Here is a 26,901-nt window from a genome sequence, read left to right on the forward strand (position 1 = left end):
AGAACCCATGGCCGTATGACTCCCAGGCCTGTGCTCTATCCACTACACCATGGAACCAGAGAAATAGTTCAGAGGTTTATTCGAGTAACTATCTACTCCTAGCTGGAGAATCAGAAGTTACTTTATCTTTTTGCCTGCTCTTTTGGCCACTCTGCTTTCTATCTTTTTCAATTCTATGTTTTATTGTGCAGGTTTCAAAAGGAATGTGTAATAGTGTGCATAGTAACTTGAAGCATGGATTGCTTAAAAGAAAGTTTGGTCCCTGAAAACAGCTTTTAAAGAAGTCAACAGATCTGTCTGTATTTCTTCTAAAAGACAACACTTTGCTGAAATCAGATAGAGCTCAGTTAAAGCTAATACCCAGATACTGTTTAGTTTATAGCTTCACTAGAATGCATAGAAACAAAGTAAATTATATTGTCTTATGATTTTCATCTAGTATTTATTGAGCCAGCTGGATGCAGATCACGGTACTAGGACTTGGGAAATTTCAACCAACCAATCAAGGTAGATTGAACCGAAGGGGAAGATATCATGCTGTCTCTCAAAGACATTACACTCTAATGTAGACAGAAGCAAAGTATTTAAAAATAGTGGAAGCAGAAGTAGAAGCAAGAGTATGGAAATATATAGCATAACCAGTAGTATTTTTGAGCACTTACTATATACAGAGCACTGTAATAAGCACTTGGGAGTGTACAATACAACAGATTTGGAAGACGTTTCCTGCTTATAATGATCTTACAGTCTAGAGTACAACTAGATTAAACAATAATGTATTCATAAGTGCTAAGGATGACATTCTTCATTCCAAAGGAACCTTTCTTTCCAAGATCACCAAGGGCCTCTGTCTTGCCAAATCTAAGACTGTACTTCATCCTAATCTTCCTTGGCCTCTCTGCTACTTTTAATACTAGACCAGTCCCTTCCCCTAAAATTGTTATCTACCTTACAATGTTCTGATACACTTCTGGCTGATCTTTGCCTTTTGTCAGTTCTTCCTCTGCCTCTCATTCCCTAACTGTGGGTGATCCTTGGGGTTCTGTTCTGGTTCCTCTTTTCTTCTCAGTCTATGCTCATCCCTCTATAAGATGACTCTCAAATCTAGCTCACCAGTCAATCATATTTATTGAGTGCTCACTGTGTGCAGAGCACTATACTGAGCACTTAGTAGAGTACAATATAACAATAGACATTCCCTTTCCACAACAAGCTTACAGTTTAGAGTGGGAGACAGACATTAATATAAATAAATTAGATATGTACATAAGCTCTGACCCCTCTCCTTCTCTACAATCCCACATTTCTTTTTGCCTCCTAGACATTTCTACGTTGATGTCTCATCAGCACCTTTGGATCAATATGCTCAAAAGTAAACTTCTTATCTTACCTCACAAATCTTCATCTAACTTTCCCAACATAGTTGACAACACCAACATCTTCCCTGTCTCTCAAATCCATAACCTTAGCACTATCCTTGATTCCTTCTCTTTCATCCCCCAAATACATTTTACCAACAAATCCCATAGGTCCTTCCTCCACAATATTTCCAAATCTACCCCTTCTTCATCCAAATGCCCATCATGCTAACAATTATGGTACTTAATAATTATTATAACTATGGTACTTGTTAAGTGCTTACAGTATGCCAAAAACTGTTCTAAGCAATGGGGTAGATACAAGTTAACCAGGTTGAAAGCAGTCCTTATCCCACATGGGAATCGCACTCTTAATCCCCATTTTACAGATGAGGTAACTGAGACCCAGAGAAGTTAAGTGACAGAGAAGTTTAAATGATTTGCCCAAGGTCACACAGCAGATATGTGGCAGAGCTAGAATTAGAATCCAGGTCCTTCTGATTTCCAGGCCTTGGCTCTATCCACTAAGCAACACTGCTAGTATGTACACTTGTCATATCCCATCTTAACTACTTTATCAGCCCTTTCACTGAACTCTGTTTCCAGTCTGCCCCCATTCAGTATCAGTCCATACTTCATTCTGTTGCCTAGATAATTTTTCTAAAACATTATCTGCACACATCTCCCTACCCCTCAAAAATCTCCAATAGTTCCTTTCCAATTGAATTTTCAGGCATACAATCTTTCAATAAATACCATTGTTTGGTTGCAATCAGCTCACTCTCTTTTACTTATAGACTTTCTTCTCCCACTACCAGAAGCAGTGTGGCTTAGTGGAAAGAGCATGGGTTTGGGAGTCAGAGGTTGTGGGTTCTAATCCCAACTCTGCCACTTGTCAGCTGTGTGGCTTTGGGCAAGTCACTTAACTTCTCTGTGCCTCAGTTACTTCATCTGTAAAATGGGAATTAAGACTGTAAGCCCCACATGGGACAACCTGATAACCTTGTATCTACCCCAGCACTTAGAACAGTGCTTGGCACAAAGTAAGAGTTTAACAAATATTATTATTATTATTACACTATAGGTCAAATGCTTCAGTCCCCTCAAGCTAGCATACTTACTGTAATCCACTTTCATCTTTTCTATAGCCAGCCTCTTCCTCACACCCTCCCTCCTGACTGGAACTCACTCTACCTTCCCATCCATTAGGCAACTGCTCTCCCCCATTTTCAAAGTCATTCTGAAATCATATCTCCTCCAGAATCCCTTCCCTGATTAATTTATAATTTCTCCTACTGCCACTTCAGGAGATTGCTGGTGGAAAGCCCTGAAACCAATGGTCAGGACAGGGAAGTGGGAAGCCAAGGGATGATTTTGCAGAGTGGAAAGATGTCTGCCAGATGACTTTTGAAAGATAATCCAGGCAGTGCTATGTAGCCTAGACCAAACTGAAGAGAGGTTGGAGGCAGAGAGACCAATGAGGAGAGGATGGAGGAGTCAGAAGATGACATGAATATAAACCAGGATGGTAGTTGTTCAGGTTAAACAGGTAGAGTCAAAAGTCATGTAGAGGAAAATCTAGCCAATTTGTATAAGTAGGTTTTAGAATCAAGAGAACAAAGAGTTGAAGATGACAACACAATGATGGGCTTCTATTACAGAGAGAATGGTGGTGCATTTAACCATTATAGAAAAGTTAGAGGAAGAAAGATGAGGTGTACAGTTTTATCCATGTTAAGTTTAAGGTACTGGTGAGTCATCCAGGTAGAGCTGTCCTGGACACAAGAGAAAATGAAAGATTATAGAAATGTCAGTAATGAAAAAAAGATTTTGGAGTCATCCGCATAGGGTTGGTAACTGAAAGTGAGTCAGAGAAATAGGTTGCACACGGTGAGTGGATGGAGAGAAGCGTAGATGATCCAAAATAGAACCTTGGGGGATGCCCATAGTAAATGGGGCAAAAGGCAATAAAAGAGCAGGTGAATGAGACTGAGAGGAGTAGAGAGTAGGAGGAGACTAGGGAAGTACAATGTTGGCAAAACCAAAGGTGGCTGAGCAGTCAAGGAAGATTATAATAATAATAATAATAATAATGGCATTTGTTAAGCACTTACTACGTGCAAAGCACTGTTAAGTGCTGGGGTAGATACAAGGTATCAGGTTGGCCCCATGGGGCTCACGGTCTTAATCCCCATTTTACAGATGAGGTAGCTGATGCTCAGAGAAGTTAAGTGACTTGCCCAAGGTCACACAGCAGACATGTGGCAGAGCCAGGATTCGAACCCATGACCTCTGACTCCCAAGCCTGGCCTCTTTCCACTGAGCCACGTAAGCCTATTAGACTTGGTTAAGAGGAGGTCATTAAAGGTTTTGTTGAGGCAAGAACTCAGTGGAGTGAAGGAGGGAGAAACAAGATTGCAGTAGGTGAGTCAATAATATTAACTGAGCACCTAGTATGTACAGAGCATTACTTCGGGGGATAGTAGTATTAGGAAATGATCCCTGCCCTCATGACGTGTGCAATCTAGTAGGGGAGACAGATAAATACACTAATTTAGAGAAATAGCATGGTGTAGTGGATAGAGCACAGGCCTGAAAGTCAGAAGGTCATGGGTTCTAATCCCAGCTGTGTCTGCTGTGTGTGACCTTGGGCAAGTTACTTCACTTCTCTGTTACCTTATCTGTAAAATGGGGATTGAGACTGAGTCCCATGTGGGACAGAGACTGTGTCCAACCCGATTTGTTTCTATCCAACCCAGGGCTAAGTACAGTTCCTGGCACATAGTACGGGCTTAACAAGTACCATAATTATATATTATTATTATAATTTAGATAGGAGGAATGGAATAGAAATACTTTATTCACCCCTCCGTCAGCACCACAGCACTTATATACATAATTCATTAATTTATATTAATGCCTCCTTCCCCCCTCTAGATTGTAAGCATGTTGTGAGCAAGGAATATATCTACCAACTCTGTTATACTGTACTCTCCCAAGCACTTAGTACAATGCTCTGCACACAAGCACTCAATAAATACCATTGATTGATATACTTGAGTACTTAATAAGATCAATCAATGGGATTTATTGAGTGCTTTAATCACTCAAGTGAGTGCTTTACTATGTGTAGAGCTCTACTAAATGCTTGGGAGAGTACAACAGAGTTAGTAGACATGTTCCCTGCCCACAAAAGGCTTACTGTCTAGAGATATGTAAGATACGTATATGAGTGTTATGGAAGGAAGCAAGTAAGCCCAGCATCTAGGTTGTTAGGAGGCATCAAAAAGAAAGTTGGTGGAGGGGAAGAGAAGGTATTGGCCATATACAAATTATTCAAAGTGTATGAAAAGGAACAAGAGCAGGAAGTTGGAGAACAATAGCTAACAGCTATAATGAGGTCCAGAGAGTGGTGTTTTTCATGTTTGAATATACCAAACATGCACACAGAAATAAGTATAAATATAGTTATATGTATATACCTGCAGATCTATAGCTACAGATACAGTTGTCCATAATTGAAGAAGATAACACTGCCAATGAAATTCACCTATTTTTTTTGGTGGGGGGAGGGGTGTTTTTCCAAGGGAAGCGGAGAAGAGTTTGGGAAGCGGAGACAGCCGGAGCCTTTTATTAAGATTAAAGGCTTTATTATAATCAATAAGCAAAGCACTAAATAATCAATAACAAATTATAATTAATAAGCAAATAACTAAATACTAATCCAGAGCAAATTTTAAAGAACAAGAACAAAAAAGGGGTTCATGCATCACCGATCCTAATTCATCTGCTACATCCAGGTCAACACTTCAGCTGGGAAGCCCTGGGACAGCTCACCCGGAGTCTCTAGAATCGGGAAAATCCCTGGGCAGTGCATCCACTCCCAGGTGAAGCTTCGAGTGAGTTCCAGGACTTTGCCAGTTTTATAGTCTGAGGCAAACAACTTAGCTAACTTAGTTTATACAAGCTTTGGTTATTTTTGTATCTATGTTGCCATAAGGGCCGTTGTTCCCAAGGGTCCGCCCCACCCCAAGGAACTGACCAGGCACCCAGTGCAGGGTGAGCCTCAAGAGCAAGGACATCCTTTTTATACACTACTTTCACCTGCGTGAGTAATCAACAGTCCTTTAACCCCTAACAAGAAATAGGTGTAGAAGTTATAATCATCCTTCACAGGAGTTGTAAACAACCCTACCATTACAAGGGGGGAACGCGAGAGCGAGAATATATAGCTATAGCTATGTATAGGCCACTATGGAAGTCTCCATCCTAATCACACCATGGCCTCACAAATATTGTCCCTTTAGCTAGCATGAAGGCAAAGAAGTATGTCTTGCTCCTGTTGGCCAGTGGCTCCACTCAGGAGGCTACAAATAATCCATCAGTGGTATGTATTGAGCACTTATACAGTGTGCAGATCACTGTACTAAGCACTTAGAAAAGACTATGTAACAAGGAGTTACTTGAACTTTACCTAGGTTTCAGAAGTGCTGTTTTCTGTGATCTGGAACCCCATGTGTTTCTTCACAGGGAAAAAGTTAACATTTTCTTTCTTTTTTTTCTTATTTTCTGGTTAAAAGGTGTCTGGAAGAACAGAGATGAGACATGGAATTTCCCCCAGGAATATGATCCACAGTTGATTAGAGAAGAAAAGCGGAAAGAAGTTCAAGAGGAGATCAGGTTGCAGGTTTGTTCATACTAATTACAAGTTGGTTTTATCAATGATACTTATCCATTAGATTTGGCCCTGGCCCTGACAATTACTGGCCCCGACATCTCAATTACTTTTTTTTTTAAAACCAGGGTACCTTCCAAGGTTACCTGAGTTTGATTTCCCTCTTGATAATGGTTGAACTGACCAAATGACTAAGAAATTACCCAAAATGACTGTCACATCAAAAACGGTTTTATTTTACCTATTTGTCATCATGTAGGTTGATGAGCTAATGAGACAGGAACTGAAAAGTCTGAAATTAGCAGTGGACAGAGAAAAATTGAAACAGCAGATAGTACAAAAAAGTGGAAGAAAGGTGAGTCACTAACTGGAAGAGAAGCATGATAAATTTTTTGCAACCCATTAGCAGGTGGCTGATAAATCCTAAAACAAAAGATATTTTCATTCACAATCTCAAAACGTTTTTTGAAACATTTCCGTGATGTTTTACCATACCAGTACTTCATGGACCTATACTTAAATGAAAGCCATTTATTCTAATCCCCCATTTTACATTCCATAACTGCTTTGATGTTAATCGAAGTTATGTATACAGGGAAAGATTTGCACCAAGGATTTAGAGCTTCAAGTCATTCAAAAAAAAATAATCAGGTGCATCTTACCTTTAGTCTTCATCACGAGAAGTAGCTTGGTCTAGTGGAAAAAGTGTGGTCCTCGGAGTCAGAGCATCTGGGTTCTAATCCCAGCTTCACTGCTTGTCTTCTTTGTGACCTTGGAAAAGTCACTTGACTCCTGTGCCTCAGTTTCCTCATCTGTAAGATGTGGATTAAGAGAGTGAGTCCTATGTGAGACAAGGACTTTGTCCAACCCGATTATCTCTTACCTACCCCAGCACTTAGTACATCATCGTCATCATCAATCGTATTTATTGAGCGCTTACTATGTGCAGAGCACTGTACTAAGCACTTGGGAAGTACAAATTGGCAACATATAGAGACAGTCCCTACCCAACAGTGGGCTCACAGTCTAAAAGGGGGAGACAGAGAACAAAACCAAACATACTAACAAAATAAAATAAATAGAATAGATATGTACAAGTAAAATGAATAAATAGAGTAATAAATATGTACAAACATACAAACATACAAACACAGTACAGTGCCTGGCACATAGGAAGCTATTAACAAATACCATCATTATTATTATTACTAGATGCTTTAGCTGTTCTACATCTACAAAAAAAACAGACTATATTTTTCATTTATTATTTTCTGAAAGTTATGAAACAAATCTGTAATCAAATATCTACAGAAAGCACTTGCAAAACACTTTGGACTAGAAAGGGTTAAATGGGCTATTCTGTTAAATAAGATTCTCTGTATTTTGGTAATAACTCTGCAAGTCCCTAATGGATATTGGGAGAAATTGTTACCTGTTGCTACCTATTGTTACCTACCTATTTGCTAGGAGACATAAAAAAGTCTACGCTATTTAAAGAACTATTTATTTCATACAAGTATGGAATATTTAATAATAATGCATTTTACATATACCATATTATCAATCACTGTGCTTAGGGATAGGGTTAGTCTCTGGAGAAAGGATGTGTTCCAGTTTTTCTAAGAAAATCTCCATCTAAATTACAGTAAAAATGGGGAGGCATCCATAAACATTCTTTCAAAGAATATTTGCATTTTTGAAAATTTTGAAAATTTAAAATGAAAATACTTTCACTATTTATACATTCACTTTTCATGTACATAAAAGAAGGAAATGGTAGCTATCTTGTTTAGGATGATCAAAAGTAAAAATAGACCTGAAATTAGAAAATTTAGGTGTATATGTTATTTGAAATGTTTTAGTTTGATTGGCCTTCATAAATCCTGTGTTTTTGCACCATTTAGTTAGCATCATTCCCAAGCAGGTGCAATGCATGTTGAGAATTTCACACTGATGTGTTTGCCAGTTATTGTTTTCCTAAAATCCCAAGTAATTAAAAGTCATAGTAGTGCTTATAACTTTCAAAATATTATCAATCCACCTATCATTTAATTTATATGAATAACCTCTAGGGAAACATAGTGAAAACACTGTTTACTGAAATTTTACTAGTTGGATGGCACTACAGATATATAAGAATTATTATAACCTATGTGTATAATCCCCTTCAACAAATATATATCCTCCATCTTAACCATTAAGTCCTAGAAAAACTCAGTTCATTGATTAAAAATCACAAAACCTTGAACATTCTATCTTCCCTAACATCCCTTTTAGGTGCAGTGTCATTTACATTGTTACAAATAAAGAATTACCTGCAAAAGAACCCATAACATTACCAATGGGAAAAGCTGCATTGAATGGACATATAAAAAGAATAAATCCCTTGGAATCTTCCCTATGGGAAATTGAGGGAAAGACAATACCTCAATTTAGCAGAGCAGGGAAGGCCAAGGGGGAATTTTGAAGTAATTGTGAGTCAGGGAACTCGGAACAGGTGGTGGCAGCTGTGAACTGCAGGCTCCACAAAATGAGGTAAACAGCCTTCTTTCTTCTTTCTCCTTCCCTTTCCCTCCCTCACAGCCTTTGCAATTAGTTCGATACCAAGACAGATATTTATTATTGGTTAAGAAGTGATGTAGAGAATGTGAGGCCAAACTTGAGAGATCACTGGCTGAAAAAAGTTTAAGAACCATTGGCATACATTAAATTCTCTTGGTTCTAACTCTGCAAAAATAATAAGAGGATGCAGAACCTTTTCTTTTAAATTTTTCCATTTCAATTAATGGCATTTTTAGAGAGAGTCAAACTCCTTCCACCCTGGCATGATTTATTCTGTCCTAAGTATAGTCATAAGGGATGTGACACAGCTGAGAGCCAGTGGAAGCCAACAGCAGCAGATAGCCCAGGCTAGAGTACAGGAAAGAACTGTCAGCTCACAACCTTTTAAATCTGACAAATTGTTTTTCTTGGGGTTGTGATCCTCAGTGTCACACTCCAGGTGGTGGCAAAGTTGAGAGGGAAATAGCAGGACATAGTTTTCTCTGATGTGCATCCAAGGCCCAACTGCCTCAGAAATCTTTACCAGGAAAACTTGGTCTGAGTCCTCCAAGGGTAAGGGATTTTGAGGAACAGAAGTTTCTCTGTTTTGGTCTGCTCCCCTCCACCCTCCAAACTCTCTCTAAGCAGCTTCTTTCTGGCTCCGAGCTATGAATGTGTCTCTCAGAGTGAGATGCAGCCCTGCATAGTCAATGGTATTTATTAAGTGCTTACCCTGTGCAGAGCACTGTACTAAGCACTTGGGACTATACAACAGAATTAGCAGACATGTTCCCTGCACATAATGTCCTCACGATGTCCTCATTGATATTTTCCCAGAATCAAAATGGACCAGTCCAGCCCTGGTTTTTTTTATTTATTTTTTATTAAATGGTATTTACTGAACATTTACTATGTGCTATACACTGTACTAAGCGCTGGGGTAGTTACAAGCTAATCATCTGAACCCCTTACTGAAAACCTCCTCTTGGACTTAGCAGGTATCTATCATCTGAACTGCAGTGTCCAAATTCTAGAAATTTTTTAGTGTGCATGTGCACGGCTTGTTGAAAACAGGAACCCCATCTATCACTGAACGCTCCCATGCACTCAGAAGAGTGCTGAGCACACAGAAGGTGCTCAATAAATACTACTTATTGATTGACATATGTGTGTATGCTCATCTCATGTTGGAAATGTAAGCACAAGAAACAGTATGACCTAGTGGAAAGAGCATGGGCCTGGGAGTCAGAGAACCTGGGCTCTAATCCTGGCTCCACCACTTGTCTGTTGTGTGACCTTAGGCAATTCACTTAACTTCTCTGTGCCTCAGTTACTTCATCTGTAAAATGGGGATTAAGACTGTGAGCCCCATGTGGGACAGGGGCTGTGTCCAACCTAATAGTACAGTGCTCTGCCCATGATAAGTGCTCAATAAATACAATTGAATGAATTAGCTTGTATCTACCCCAGCCCTTAGTACAGTGCCTGGCACATAGTAAGCATTTAATGAATACCAAAAAATCCATTTCTGATCCCATTTTAGCTCTTTAGAAGCACCAAGAGTATTTTGGTCCCATAAAAGGATTGGCTTATGTTTTATTCAAGTGGTTTTTCCAGTTGTATCAGAAGATGGGATGTTAGTTTCTCTCATTCATTTTGGAAAAGACCAATCTTCACTAGAACAAAATTGTCACTACACAGGCAGAAAAATAATCACCTACGGTCATGAGCTGAAATGTAATCTCAAAAAAATATGAATGGAAATTTCTGTATAAATGAAGAAAACAATTTTCTATTCTGATATTCAACTTAATCAATGAGTATGTATTCCTGTCCTGACTGGTATATATCACTATAAGTAGGAGCTCTGCATATTTAAAGTTCTTAGAAATTTTTTAAAGGACTCTTCCATCAGCTTTATAACTGCAACCTAAATCTACCCTGAAAGCTGGGACTCTATTCCTTGGCTTGAACTGTAACTACCTTCCTCTTTTGAATTCAAGATGAGATTTGGACAAAATAGATGAAGCGTAAGTTATATTGTTTTGTTTGTAGAGTTAGAAAGAAAAACCTATGAGGTTTATTTGCCAGGGCCTTGGAAAAAAAATATTTCACTCAGTAAGGAAATACTCGATGTATATCTTTTTTCAATATTCCTTTTTATGAGGCAGCTCAGATTTAAATACAGTGAGGCACACAAATAGCTTTGAAATAAGACTCTTTGGAAAGAAGTATTGTAATAAGAAAACCATCTGTTCATAGTAAAATTTTATCAGAAGCTTTTTTTTTAAGTATTAACCCTGGAGAAGACGCTCTTGAACATTTCCTCGAGTTTCCCTCTTTTGGATATTTTAGCAACCTGGTAGTCACATTGAAATAGTTGTTCACTAGGGACTTTCTAGTCACTTGTATTCATTAAATATTTAAACATATTTAAAATCTAAGTCATGGTATGTATAATGTATATAACATGTCCAGATTACAGATAGGTTGCTTTGCTCCTCAGGCGATTTGTTTAATCAATCCATTTTTTCATCTCTTGACACTTTTACCTTTCAGAAGGCTAAGAAAAGGAGACATGATTTCCATCTACATTGCTTAGATTTCAGAATATCTGGAACTATCAACGTGAACACTGATTCAGCCTTGCAAAGTCAACTTAAATTATACCATAGCATATCACCAGTCACTTTAAATCAGCCTTAGAGTTCACTTTCCCTAGCTTTGTCTATCCGTTAAGGTTCAATACTAGAAGTCCACTCTTTCTAAATCAATGGCATACCTGTTATTGAGTGATATTTCAATTTAAGCTATTTTAAATGAGTATTACCTTTTAAAATGCAGACCTTCAGCAGGATTTAATTAAAACCATAAAAATATGGTGTATTCATACAGTCTTTATCTCTCTAAAGTTCATAACATATCATTTCATGCAACCTTGCAACATATGTGAAACAGACAGCATTTTGTGAATTAGGAAAATAACCTCCTAAGAAGCCAAAGCCCAGAGGAAGCTCAATCAATCAATGGTATTTATTCAGCATTTACTGTATGCAAAGCTCTATACTAAGTGCCTGGTAGATTGTAGTAAAACAGAGTTGGTAGTCACATTAGAGAAGCAGCATGGCTCAATGGAAAGAGCACAGGCTTGGGAGTCAGAGGTCATGGGTTCAAATCCCAGCTCTGCCAATTGTCAGCTGTATGACTTTGGGCAAGTCACTTAACTTCTTTGTGCCTCAGTTACCTCATCTGGAAAATGCGGATGAAGACTGTGAGCCCCACGTGCAACAATCTGATCACCTTGTATCCTCCCCAGTGCTTAGAACAGTGCTTGGCACCTAGTAAGCACTTAACAAATGCCATCATTATTATTCCCTGCCTACAAGAAGCTTACAGCCTAAATGGGGAAACATATTAAAATAAACTATGGATATGTACAGAAGTGCTGTGTGGCTGAGGGTGAGGTAAATAAAGGGTACAAATCCAAGTGATCTGGGCAGGACTCCAGTGGTGAGAGGAGGCAGGGGGGTCAATAAGGAGGCTGATGCAGTAGTCAAGGCAGGATAGGATAAGTGCTTTGGACCAGCATAGTAGCAGTTTAGATGGACAGGGAAGGATGGATTTTAGTGATGTTCTGAAGGTAGAACACGACAACATTGGTGACAGATTGAGTATGAGGATTAAGTGAGAGAGATGAATTCAGGATAATGATAAGGGTTTGGGTTAGTGAGATAGGGAGGATATTGATGTTGTCTACAGCTATGGAAAAGACAGGAGGAGGACAGAGTGTGGGTGGGAAGATAAGAAGTTCTGTTTTAGACATGTTAAGTTTGAGGTGTTGGCAGATCATCCAAGAAGGGATGTCCTGAAGGCAGGAGGAAATATGGGACTGCAGAGAAGGAGAGAAATCAGTCCTGGAATGATAGATTTATGAATCATCAGCATAGTTGAAGTTCTCCAAGGGAGTGGGTGTAAATGGAGAATAGAAGGGGACCCAGGACTGGGCTTCACTTGTAGAAGGTGGGAGGAGGAGGAGGAGCTTACGAAAGAGACTGAGGAGCAGGAAGGGACATTAGTGATCAGCCTCCAGGAGATGATCAATATTGTTTTAATGTATTATATTTTAGAAAATTCACTCATTCATTCAATTGTATGTATTGAGCGCTTACTGTGTGCAGAGCACTGTACTAAGCACTTGGAAAGTACAATTTGGCAACAGAGACAATCTCTACTCAACAATGGGCTCACAGTCTAGAAAGGGGGAGACAGACAACAAAACAAAACAAGTAAGACCGGCATCAATAGCATCAAAATAGATAAATAGAATTATAGATATACATACATCATTAATAAAATAAATAGAATAATAAATATGTAGATATATACACAAGTGCTGTGGGCAGGGAGGGGGATAGAGCAGAGGGAGGGAATAGGAGTGTTGGGGAGGGGAGGAGGAGCAAAAGCCAAAATAGTTTCCAAACTCTTGATGCAGTGCTCTGACCCCAAGAATGGACCTTCTCTGGGTACCTCCTGTCAGAATAGGAATCACTACCAAAAACTGTTACTACCACAGATGTTCATTCAAGAACAAGTTTAAGTTTCCCAGATTCATCTAGTGAAAATACTGCTTATTATATGTCACTCAGTAAAACTACAGAAAGCTTCCAGGATGCTACAGCTCTAAGACTAGAGAACTAAGTCTCCTGCAAAAGAGACACTCTCTTCCATAGAGGGCAAATTGGTAAAATCTACAGGTTTTGGATCAGAGAACACAGATTAACATGAGCCGTTGAGGGGGAAACATGTTTTCTGTAATGGGAAACAATGCCTCACTAATTGTCCAGGGTTCTTTGAAGAGCCCTGGGAAACTACAATATAATAGGGATGGTAGAGCAATCCTTGCACACAAGGAGCATAAAGTCTTGAGGAGATAGCTGTAGTTGGGAAAAACCAAGGGATAAAATACATTTTTATTTACACGAAACACTGAATAATCATGGAATTGGAGGGAATATTCTGCCATGCATAGGAACTTGGCAATTCTAGATGGTGATACCCCATACTGATAGGGATAAACTGCAGGATGATCCTATAAAGCTGAATGGGCAGATGTGGCAAATCATCATCATCAATGATGTTTATGAATGAATACTATGTGCAGAGTACTGTACACAGCACTTGGGAGAGTACAATATAACAGAGGTGGCAGACATGTTCCCTGCCCACAATGAGCTTACAGTCTAGAGGGTGAGCCAGGGGGTTGTTTTTAGTCCTAGTTTTTTTTATCAAACACCTAAACAGCCCCAATCTTACAAAGCACTAGCCTCTGAAACACAGCAAACCTAGCAAGCACTTTCTGTTCTCTGGTGATGTAAATATCCATGAGATTTAATTGTGCAGTCAGTTTAGAATAACTTGCTTTGTTTCTTTCTTAATTACCCAGATATATTTTTAGATATATTTCATTTTGTAGCTTTAAGATGCTATTCAGTAAAGCCAGGATAGCACACTACTGAATTCAAAATAATATCTGCTTCAAAGGTAATTAATATTCCTTATTGAGTGTGGTTTCTAGTTAGTTTCTAGGATGACTCCAGGATGTGAATATGAAATTTAAAGTAGAAAGTTGGTTCCCAATTTATTGTTTTCAGGAATGCTGTGGTTAATATACAGGTTTAACAAAACCTTACAAGTGAATACACTGTCTGTTATAATGGTGTCTTCACTGTGCATTTGGACTAGAACACAATGGTAGACTAAGGGAACGTTCTTGCGACATTGAAAACCAGTGCAAGCTGGTGCTGAAAGAAACAGATGTGCATGTAGCTTTGCATACAGTGGATAGAACAATATAAGTTTCCTTAATGCAGGGTTCTGCGAGAACACAGCCCTTGCCTTATACAACAAATGGGTGTAATGTGTGAAGTAAGATTATAAGTGACCATTTGATTCTCTTTATCTTACCCCCATCATAAAATAATCATTATTCATGGGCTACTTGTTCACAAAAACATGTTCAAGGGCTCTCCTCATTACAGCTACCTAGTTCAAAAGCCTTAATTGGAATTTGCTACTCTTTTGATTCTCCGAATTTCAAGTTAATGAGGTCTAACTGGATCTATATTTAAGTTGAATGTGTACTGTTTGAATGTCACAATGTCCATATCAGTCTTTAGAAGACAATTATTGTTTTATACTAGGAACATTACATTTTTTAAGTTAAAGAACCTCATGAATAAGTAGGGCTGAATATTTCTGAACTGGAAGAGACCCTGAAAAACAATCTGGTCCAGACCGCTGCCTCTTAACTGGTAGCAAATGAATAAACCAGCCATAACAGGAGGTTGCTTATATTTATCTTTAAAAATTTCCAGGGATAGGGACTCCACAACCTCATTTGTTAGTCCTTTCTAGTTTTTACCCCCAGTAGTGAGTATGTTTGTCCTTATGGCCAACTGAAGTCTCTTCTGCCTAAAATCCATTTCTTCTTGATTTACTCTTCACAAACATGAAGAACTACTAATTAGTATTCTCACTAAAATGGCTTGTTTCAGTCCTTAACCTCTCTTATCTAAGCTAAATAACCTCAGCTCCTTTACTGTCTCCTCTTATGACCTATTTTATGTTCATTTAGTCATTTTGTTGCTTTTCTCCTGTTCTGCTCAAGCTTCCTTACATCCTTTTTTAAAGCTCGATAAACCAAACCAGATAGTCCTCTACCAAAGATCCAATCGGACAGAGAATAGTGAAAGTATCATTTCCCAACTCCTGTATGTTAGACTCCTGGTGCCTTCGCAAAGCCATGGTGGTGGATTCTTCAATCAATCAAGTGGGGATTAAATACCTGTTCTCCCTCCTACTTAGCCTGTGAGCCCCATGTGGGACAGAGACTGTGTCTAACCTGATTAATTAACGTCTACCCCAGCACTTAGAACAGTGCCTGACACATAGTAAGCCATAATTAAATGAATTAAATCAATCAATTAATCAATAGATTTGAGTGGGTACTGTGCACAGGGTAATACAATAGAGTTAGCAGACAATTCCTGCCTAAACACGGGGAGACAGATTTTACAATGAATTATGCATAAGTGCTGTGAGGCTGGGATAAATATTGAGTGCTTAAAGGGTACAGATACAAGCGCATAGGCAATACAGAAGGGAGAGAGAATAGCGGTAATGAGATATGAGTTTAGAAAGATTTTGAAGATGGGAGGAGTGGTGATTTGTTGGTTATATAAGATTGAGGTACAGTGAGTAGGTTAGTATTAGAGAAGCAAGTGTGCAGTCTGGGTTGTAGAATGAATTCAGTGGAAAGGGGAGTGGTGATTAAAGCCTTAAAGTCGATAAGTAGTGCATGTTTGATGGAGAGGGGAATGGGCAACCACTGGAGGTTTTTGAACAGTGGAGAGATATGAACTGAACATTTTTTTGGAAAAATGATCCAGGCAGCAGAGTGAAGGGTGGACTAGAGTGGGGAGAAACGGGAGGCAAGGAGGTCAGTGAAGAGGCTGGTGCAGCAGTCAAGGTAGAATATGATAAATGCTTGGATTAATGTGGTAGCAGTTTGGATAGAGAGGAAAGAGGGGATTTTAGCAATGCTGTGAAGGTAGAACCAACTGGATTTGGTGACAAAATGAATATGTAGGTTGAATGAGAGAGATGAATACAGCATAATGCCAAGGTTGTGGGCTGGTGAGATACAGAGGATAATGATCTTGTGTACAGTGATGAAAAAGATGGGGAGGACAGGGTTTAGGTGGGAAGATAAGGAATTCTGTTTTGGACATGTTATGTTTGAGGTGTCAGCAGGTCATTCAAAAAGAGATGACCTGAAGGCAGGAAGAAATATGGAACTGCAGAGAAAAAGAGTAATCAGTGCTGGAGGGGAAGATTTGTGAATTATCCACACTGTTGAAGACCTGGGAATGAATATGTTCTCCAAGGAAGTGGGTGTAGCTGGAGAAGAGAAGGGAACCTAGAATTGAGCCTTGAAGGACCCCCACACTTAGAGGGTGGGAGGCAGAAGAGGAGCTTACAAAAGTGACTCACAAGGTGTGGCAAAAGAGATAGGAGGACAGAGACTGTTTCTAAGTTTGTTGTGGACAGAGAATATGTCTACATATTTGTAGACTGTCACATATCTGTCACATATCTGTCACAGCCTTTTAGACTGTGAGCCCACTGTTGGGTAGGGACTGTCTCTATATGTTGCCAATTTGTACTTCCCAAGTGCTTAGTACAGTGCTCTGCACATAGTAAGCACTCAATAAATACGATTGATGATTGATGATGATGATGTCTACCACCTCTGTCACTGTACTCTCCCTAGCGCTTAGTACAATGCTGTGCACACAGTAAGCACTGATTGATTGATAACCTGATTATCTTGTATCTACCCCAGTGCTTAGTACTGCTAAGTGCTTAAAAAGTACCATAAAAAAGGACTGTCAATGTAGCCAGTTAGATAATGTTTCCAGGAGGAGGAGGTCCACAGTGTGGAAGGCAGCTGAGATGTCAAGGAGGATTAGGATGGAGTGGAGGCCATTGGATTTGATAAGAAGGCCATAGGTGGCCTTAGAGAAGGTCATTTCCATTGGGTGAAGATAGTGGAAGCCAGATTGCAAGGGGTCAAAGAGATAAATGAAAGAGAGGAAATAGAGGCAGTGAGTGTGGACAACTAGCTCAAGGAGAGTTTGGAAAGGAATGATAGGAAGATGAAGCAATAGCTGTAGGGTGCCAGGGGTTAAGGAAGGTTTTTGCTTTGTTTTTTTTACATTATGGGATACATGGGCATATGTGAAAGCAGTGGGGAAAAAATCATTAGAAAGTAAGTAGTTGAAGATTGAAGTTAGGAATGGGGCAAGTGTTCTGATACGTTGCAAAGCGATGGGCTTGATGGGGTAGGGGAAGGAAAGAGGGGAAGGAGTGGAGCAAGGGAAATTTTAGGAAATTCGTACCTGATGGTTTTAGTTTTATCAATAAAGTACCTGGCCAGGTCATTAAGGACAAGAGCTTGGGTGGGGGCAGGGAGGTAGGGACGCGAGAAAGAGGGATTTGAGGACAGAGTGAAACATTAAAAAACTGGTACAAGCAGTGAGCGTGGGAGTCAATAAGGATGGAGAAATATTGTTGCTGGGTGTAGAAGAGAGCAGAATCAAACCAGATAAGGATGAGTTTGAGACTGACATGGTCAGCCTGTTGTCTGGATTTCAGCCAGCAGTGCTCAGCAGTTCATGCACAAGAATGAAGGAAGTAATCTGTGGAAGTGATTCAAGTGGTGTTGAGGGTGAGGATTTGTGTATCAAGGGAATGCAGCGTGGGTATGGAGACCAAAGGAGGCATGGTGAATTTGGAAAATTGGAAAGGGTGAAGAGATCAGAAGACCCTGTGTGGGAATGAGATAGCATTGTTGGTTGGTAGGGAGTAGAAGAGAAGACAGATCAGGAGGCTAAGGACTGAAAGTAGAATTTTAGGTTTTATGATGTTGGAAATTTTAAAGTGACTAGAGGTGATAAGATAGAGTGTGTGCCCAAGTTGGTGCGTGGGTGAGGTGTGTTGGAGAAGGAGGTCAGTGGAGTTGATGTCTGAGAGGAAGTGAGTAGCAGACAGGTTGTCAGGCACATCCTCATGAATATTGATGTCCCTGAGGATGCATATAGGGATGGGAAGAGAAGAAATGTAAAAAAGGGATCAAAATGGTTCATCAAGTTGGAGGCAGGGGTTGAGGGGGTAGTAGATAAGAGAAGGTAAGAGTAGGTAAGAGAAGCAGCGTGGCTCAGTGGAAAGAGCCCGGGCTTTGGAGTCAGAGGTCATGGGTTTGAATGCCCACTCCGCCATGTGTCTGCTGTGTGACCTTGACTTAACTTATCTGAGCTTCAGTTCCCTCATCTGTAAAATGGGGATTAAGACTGTAAGCCCCACGTGGGACAACTTGATCACCTTGTATCCCCCCCCAGCGCTTAGAACAGTACTCTGCACATAGTAAGCGCTTAACAAATGCCATCATTATTATTATTATTATTAGATAATAATAATAACTGTGATATTTGTTAAGCACATACTGTGTTCCAGGCACTGTACTAAGCACTGGGGGTGGATATGAGCAAATCGGGGTGGACACAGTCCCTGTCCCCCATGGGGCTCACAGTCTTAATCCCCATTTTACAAATGAGGTAACTGAGTCACAGAGAAGTGAGGTGACTTGCTGAAGGTCACACAGCAGACAAGTGGCAGAGCAGGGAGTAGAACCCAGGTCCTTCTGATTCCCGGGCTCGGGCTCTATCCACCAAGATATGCTACTTCTCTAGTGGTGACTAGTAATTGGAGTGAGTGGTAGAGGCAGATGATGGGGGCTTGGAAGGGAAGGGGCAGTAGGATGGGGTGAAAGCAGAATGGGGAGCCAGACGTAGCCAACTCCTACCCCTCTCCTACTAAGTCTTGAGGAGTGGGAAAAGATGAGGCTCCCATTTGGGAGAGAGCAGCAGAGGAAAGAGTGTAGATAGGGGAGATCCAGGTTTCAGTGATGACAGGAGGATTGAATCAAGGTAAGAAACCAGTCGAGGAAGAAGGGAAGCTGTCCTGATAAGGAGCAAGCAGTTCCACAGGCTGCACTGGGCTGGGGCTGTGGGGAGTCGGGGTTGTGGGGGGGGGGAGGGCAGGAAGACAGCATGAGGGATCTCCTCCTCCCCATCCCCCCACCAGCCCTATCTCCTTCCCCTCCCCACAGCACTTGTATATAATAATAATAATGGCATTTATTAAGTGCTTACTATGAGCAAAGTACTGTTCTAAGTGCTGGGGAGGTTACAAGGTGATCAGGTTGTCCCACGGGTAGCTCACAATCTTAATCCCCATTTTACAGATGAGGGAAATGAGGCACAGAGAAGTTAAGTGACTTGCCCAAAGTCACACAGCTGACAATTGGCAGAGGCAGCATTAGAACCCATGACCTCTGACTCCAAAGCCCGTGCTCTTTCCACTGAGCCATGCAGCTACTCTACTTATTTTACTTGTACATATTTACTATTCTATTTATTTTGTTAATGTTCATTTTGTTATTTTGTTCTGACGATTTTGACACCTGTCTACATTTTTGTTTTGTTGTCTGTCTCCCCCTTCTAGACTGTGCTGGGTAGGGACTGTCTCTATATGTTGCCGACTTGTACTTCCCAAGCGTTTAGTACAGTGCTCTGCAGACAGTAAGCACTCAATAAATACGACTGAATGAATGAATGAATGAATGAATGAGCTGACAGGGGCAGGCCTGGTGGGGCGGTGATAAGGGGAAGTACTGGGATAAAAGATTCTATCCTCTTCATGATCATTTCCCTCATTGACTTCATTTTGAAACTTGCTAGAAGTCTAGTTTTGACTTTCTTCCCTAATCATGAATAACTGTCCTATTGTGATGGGTGTGTTCTGATATTTTGTGCCAAATTTAATAATTGCCTATGCAAATGTTTGCTCAATAGTTTAATCCAGTTTTCTGCTAACCTATTTGAGCTATGAGTATGCCCCCACCACACCCCAGCCTGGAAGTAGCACTACTAAATGGCATGGTTCACTTTCATGACCTTAGGTGATATAATATGCTGGCAAAATGGATTTAATTAGGATTATCACATTTGATATTCTAGAATTAAAATTATCATATTTGATGTGTTATTTGATACTGTAATTTTTGGTAAGTTTGAATAGTAGTCAGTAACAAATATTTGGCTCTCTTAGTCAAACAAGTAAATTCATATTTTTAACCAAGATCCCAATAGTTCTTGATTTATAACCACTATTTCTCTATATTACTGAAGATTTTGACATTTCACAATGTTTCACAATTTCTCAAAGATAGTATTCCAGAAATGCAATTTTTACTTATCCTTTTAGCTTTGCCAGAAAGGACAGGAAAATGTCATCTTGTGTCAGGTATTTGCATAAAATTTGAACGCTTCCAAGGTTTCACTGTCCTAACTATAAAACCCTATGGATTATCAAGTTGTAGTAATTTGTCTCGGATTCTGATAGTATAAAACTACTAAGCAATGAAGTTAACCTATTCCCCTGCCATATTTGTTAATATTGAATCAACTTGTTCTCAGGAACAAGTCAAATCCCTGTTCAAAACATTCCCGGTCAATAAGCAACATTCACTGTCAGTTTTAAATCACTACATGCTTTAGCTTTTCCTTGTACAAATCTTTCTTCACCATCAAACTTAATTGCTTTAAATCAGCTAATGGTACTATGCTGTATGTCTTTCTTGATAAAACAGCCACTGGTTGCTCTGTAAAATAACCAAGAAATCATTTATGGAACATAATTACCAAAAATGTAATAATAATAATAATAACAATGGCATTTATTAAGCGCTTACTATGTGCAAAGCACTGTTCTAAGTGCTGGGGAGGTTACAAGGTGATCAGGTTGTCCCACAGGGGGCTCACAGTCTTAATCTCCATTTTACAGATGAGGTAACTGAGGCACAGAAAAGTTAAGTAACTTGCCCAAAGTCACCCAGCTGACAATTGGCAGAGCTGGGATTTGAACCCATGACCTCTGACTCCATAGCATGAGCTCTTTCCACTCTTTCCACTGAGCCACACTGCTTCTCTAACTCATGCTCTGATTATTGCTGCTTGTACTAGGTCCCCTAGACTCTCTCCCTCTGTAACATACTCATTCTTAAAGGTACAGTATTCCATCAGGTCTGCCTCTATAATTCCTTCAAATTACAATTCATGCAAGAAGTTCTAGACCCTCCAGGAACAGGTCTGCCAACTCTGCTGTATTGTTCTCTCCCAAGTGCTTAGTACAGTGCTATACAAATAGAAAGCACTTAATAAATACTATTAATTGAGCTCGTGGTGGGCAGAGAACATGTTTTTCAACTGTTTTACTATACTCTCCCAAGCACTTAGTACAGTGCTCTGCCCATAGTAAGCACTCAATAAAGATTGAGTGCAGTGCACCCTTCATCCTAATACTTATGTGGTAATTGAAAGGGATTCATATTGGGAGAGCCGTGTTAATCAATCAGCGGTATTTAGTGAGTGCTTGCTGTGTGCAGAACACTATACTAAGCACTTGGTAGAATACACAACACTAGAGTTGATAGACATGATCCCTTTCCACCAGGGATACTGTAGAAAGCTGTAGCTCAGTGGTCCTGTTAAGGAGTAAGGAATCTCGGAAGTCATAAAACCAATCCTAATTTTAACCCCCACACTTCACTTTCTAACTGAATTGAACCATATTTTATTACTGGCACAAATATAGAAAAAGTATTTTAAACAAATTAAAATTAATACAATGTGCAACTGTACCTTCCTATGACTTTGAATTAAATTAAATTAAAATTATGTTCTTTTGACTGTTTTTCATTCCCAGAAAGGAGGGAAAAAAGGTGGAAAGAAAAAGCATAAAAAGGAAAGAGATCTGACTCCTGGCAGGTAAAGAATGCACTAATTCACTTGAGATTTACCAGGTGACATGGTGTATTAGAGAGGGAGGGTGGGCACGCTAATATACACCTTGTTCTAATTTAAAGGGTTAAAGAGCCTCAAAAGTGACCTTCCTTTTTTGTTGTACTTTTAGAATTCATATAATTTTTATGCATTTTTAAAACTATGGTACTTTTATAAATCTTAAAAATGAGTGAAAACTAGTCATTGCGATCTAATATTCATTCAGCCCCTTGTAGGAAAGGATCACATCTACCATCTCTGTTGTATTTTACTTTCCCAAATACTTAGTACAGTCCTCTGCACCCAGCAAGAGCATAAATACCATTGATCAATTGATTGAAATAGTGGAAATAAAAGGGAGGCTTGTAAATAGTCATTCCCAAAGTTTTGTTTCTATAAAAACAGTAATGGTAGGGAATAAAATTTGAAAACAAATTGTATTTTAAGGGGCAACCATTCTTAAATGTTTAATATTGCCTAGATTGAACTTCTGTCAACATCAATTTTAAATAAACTTTCCTCTTAAACAGCAGTGGTGGCATTTGGATTTCAATAGTACCTGTCTTCCAGTGAGCTAAATATGGGGCCAAGGTCAAGCTGTAAACCCCATGTGGGACAGGAACATTGTCTGATCTAACTGCATTGCATCTACTCCAGCACTTAGTACAGTGCTTGACAAATGTCATATTCTTCTTATTGAGGTTTAGGAATTGTGCCATTGGCTCAAAGGGGGTCTTCCCCCCCGCCACCAACTCCCAAACATGTAAATCCAAATTAAGGTAGAGACTCCAGAAAGTCTTGGACTCCTCAGGAACAGAGCATTACGGGGAAGAAAAAGGGAGGAAGTGGAAGGGGCAAGAAAAAATTGGGAGAGGAGGTTTGGTCACTCCCAGCTGATCTCTGGCCAGCACCAAAGCTGCCTACCAGTCCCCTACTTCTCTGACAGGGCCTCCCACCAGCCTTCTGAGAGGTGGAGGAGCAGAATGAAGATTCCCTTCTATTATAGGGGGCCATGGGAGGGCTAATAGATTTCATCTGGACATCTGCAAAACCTACCAAGTCTCTGCACAGCAGGAGCCAGAGTTTCCTAGCATTCCCTGAACCATCCAGATCCTTCTAACAGGACTGCTTAGTTCCTAAACCCATTTCTCCAAGAGTTTCTTGTTGAACAATCAGTACCCAAAGCTGCTTTTTAAAGCTGGTATATGAGGAATTCCAGTTAAACCTATTGTAACAAAATCCCAGACTACAGAGTCTAGTCCCATTTCACAAATCTGTAAACATCCCATCATATTTTTATATGTATCCTCCCAACATTTTTCAATCAATCAAGTATACTTATTGAGTGCTTAATGTGTGCAGAGCACTGTACTAGCCACTTGGGAGAGTAAATATAACACAGTTGTGACATTTCTGGGAAGGAGGAGAAAAGTGGATATATTGTCCACATTTTGGGGGTAGTAGTAGTAGCATTTACTGAGCTCCCAATTGCATGGTGGACCACACCAGGCGCTTGGGAAATACAGAACAGGGAAATGACACATTCCCTCCCCTCAAGGAGCTTACACTCCAAAAGGAGAAACAAAAATAAAATTGAGTCACCAGTAGGTTAAATGATTTCTCTCATGAGTAGGTGGCAAATGAGGCCTAAAATGCAGGGATACTGACCTTGTCTCCCCCTATTTCTACTGGACTATCTGCCTTATAGTAAAATAAAGACTTTCCAAACCCTTTACTATCTGTTGCACAGCAAATTTACTGGAAGAAATGTTGTTTTGGCCATATGGAGAAGACTCGTGTTACTCATTAGATGTATACTATAGGTAAAATAATCTGTTCTGTGACCATCCTCCCTCTTTGTATTGTTGTTAAAAAGACTTAATTCAACTGTCAGTGATGTAAGGAGAAAACCCACTTTGTTCATTTTAATTCCCCAAAGCAAGTGAAATAACACCTGGTGGTCTCTGATATCTGTCAGAAATCCCATTTGTTAAAAAAAAAGCCAGAGTTGTGGGACCCACTTCAGTCCCCGTGGAATGCTCTGAGGAAACTTATGTTTCTCACCTAAAGTGAGCATTGTCACATAAATTGGTCATATTTATCATTGATGAAATCCACAAAGGGGCCATTTCAAGGTCTAAAATCCATGTTCTGAGACTGTGATTTAAAAATAGATCATCTTCGGCATCATCATTTTTTAAAATGTTTGAGACTATATAATTAATATTGTAATTTCTTAGTGAAGTGATATGGAATTGAACTGTTAACGCAATTACTTTCCTTGTCGCCTTGCCCTAGTTGGGGATTCAGACAACTAGCACTGAAGTCAAAAGGGGCAAGGATCAGGTTCAAGTCAACAGTGACCCTAGAGGAAGAAAACTCCTTATGTCACTTTTAATCAATCTCATCTAATTCATACACCCTTCAGAGCACTGTTTAAATACAGAGCTGTATGCTGTTTCCTTCAGCCAAAAGGAAGGTTACAGCAGGGCTGAAAGACAAATTGCAGAATAAATGGAAAGCTAAAAGGCCTCAGAGGACATCACCCCTAGAATATTTTGACAACCTATCTACGATTCCACATACCAAATACCAGTTGATTTCAGTGGAAGTTTCATGTATGCAATAAGTGCAGAAATGGAATGGGTGTCATATGTTTTCTCTTAATTGGTATAAATTACCAGGGTGCTGGCCACATGCCAGTATCCCTTTTAGGGAAGAAATGGTGGTGACATCTGTAAACAGTGGTAAAAGCATCATTACACTTCTGTAAGACAGAGTTATGTATGCATCTTTGAATATTTCATTTCCTATATAAGAATTTATTCTAGTGCAAGACCATATTCCTTTAAGATTTTCAAACTATTGGTAAAAGAAAATAAATTCCAGGAAGGATTAATGATCTACTACTGATTGCTGAAGCTAATTAAATACATAATTATAGGTTTATAGTGTTACTCTCAAAGAATAATTTTTAATATGTGTGTTCAGTAATGGAGATTGATGAAAGACTAGATTGCATGAGTCATGACTGATCTCACAGAATCTGCCATAAGGTGATGGTTTTCCTATTAATTGGAGCCATATATAGATGGAGGTGAAAATGTTTGATTTCTAAACTAACAGCCAGAAAATATGGAAACACTGAAGGGCATGCTTAATAAATATAATTAAATGAGGTTTATTTTTTATTTTGATGGTAATCTATGTGCAAAATTATGCATAAATGTAGGATTCATTACTTTTATGTTCTTTTACACATATACAAACTGCATATTTTCATCTTTAGGACCATTGATTCTCTCTTCAAAGAGCTAGTAGAAGAAGGATTATTAATAAAGCCAGAGAAAGTGAAACTCTCTGATTACATTGGTAAAGTATACATCACAGTCCAAATAATATTTTTAAGTGCTGTGAATTAATTGTGTGTCACTTTTTATGCAGGATTCAGTGGGCTACCCAGCACCCAGAACAGTAGTAGTATAGTATTTATTAAGTACGTATTATGTGAAGAGTCCTGTACTAAGGGCTGGGAGAGAATGCACAGATAGGAATTAGACATCAACCCTGTCCCCTGTGGGACTCACACTCTAAACTCTAAGAACAAGAGGACTCTATAGCACCTTCTTAGGTTAGGAAGAGAAAGTTAATTTAATTACCTGTTTTTTCTGGTGTTAGAACTAGATATGATACATTTTTTCCTTGAATCATTTGGGAAACTTGTATCTGGTCAAAAGAGTTGCAACTCTCCAGGACAGTTCCACCTTTGGAGAGTTTCACCTTGATTGCCACCTCCTGTGATGTCTTTTGTAATTAATCATTGCTGGTAATCAAGTTAATACGTACACTGTATTCCCTTCAGTAGCACTCAGTGAATATTATCTGATGAAGCATTATACTGCAAGATTATTTGGTACCTTAGGTGCTTCACATCATAAATAATGTCATTAAATAATATTCAAGGAACAAAATAATCTATCCAGAAATTAAAATGCACATACCAAATGCCAAAAAAGTTCATAAAACCTGTTACCTCTTCTTTTAATCTACCATCTCTGAAATCATTTTTCAGTGGTCTGTGCCACTTTCCGCCCCTTTTTCTTTTAGTCTTATTGATATGTATCCAGCTGACTTTAGGATTAAAATACAAAGATTCCAGTAGTGGGAGGAGAACAGTAATTATTGCTGCTGTGGTTGTTGTTTTTATTGAAGGTGCTCCATTTTTTCTCTCCATGTGTCTGTCACCAGTTTCACCCACCCCTGATAGATTATGGTCCCCTTGTGGGCTCTAAATTAATATCCTTGTGCTTTTCCCCAGTGCTTTGCACACAGTAAACCCTCTGTATGTGAAGTTATAAATAATAATAATAATGTGGGAGTGTCACTGAAAGATAATCTGATTTCACAAAAGGTGGAGATACACAACAGGAGAAATTCTACAAAGTTTGAAAACTTCTTTGCATAGTGATCTATTTTCACTTTCCTCCTAGAACCTTTCTCCCTTTCTCCACCTCAGGCCTTACCTTCCTTTCTGTTCCTTTTCTCAATTTCCTTTCATCTCCTGTTTTTCATCTCCTCTGCAGAAGTTATGTTCAGTTTCTGATCATCCAATAAATAGCTTGGCATCCAGCCCAAGATTATTTGTGCCTCTCTAGTTAAAAGGCATACAAAACAGAACACCCAACTAATTTACCATACTCTCTTTTTAATGGGTTAATTTCAAAAGACATGGTGCATCTTGACATCAAAATAGACATAGCTAAATGGGGAAATTGGGGTCATTGTCATATCACTGCTCATGTCATGTTTCCTAGCAATTAATGCTGGTTTTAATGGTTGTTACATAATCCCTTCCTACTCCTCT

The 26,901-nt window shown here is 39.4% G+C and overlaps 1 protein-coding gene across 1 annotated transcript in view; it reads left to right on the top strand.

Annotated features, from left to right (window-relative positions):
* IQCA1 (IQ motif containing with AAA domain 1) overlaps positions 1-26,901 on the top strand; it is a 260,984-nt gene that overhangs the window by 174,181 nt on the left and 59,902 nt on the right. The window contains exons 10-13 of the mRNA XM_038749256.1: positions 5,939-6,045; positions 6,293-6,388; positions 21,961-22,022; positions 25,327-25,409. Coding sequence (XP_038605184.1) covers positions 5,939-6,045; positions 6,293-6,388; positions 21,961-22,022; positions 25,327-25,409 — 348 coding nt within the window. The remainder of the gene's footprint in view (positions 1-5,938; positions 6,046-6,292; positions 6,389-21,960; positions 22,023-25,326; positions 25,410-26,901) is intronic.

Source organism: Tachyglossus aculeatus, chromosome 7 (genome assembly GCF_015852505.1).
Source record: "Tachyglossus aculeatus isolate mTacAcu1 chromosome 7, mTacAcu1.pri, whole genome shotgun sequence".
Classification (NCBI taxonomy): domain Eukaryota; kingdom Metazoa; phylum Chordata; class Mammalia; order Monotremata; family Tachyglossidae; genus Tachyglossus; species Tachyglossus aculeatus.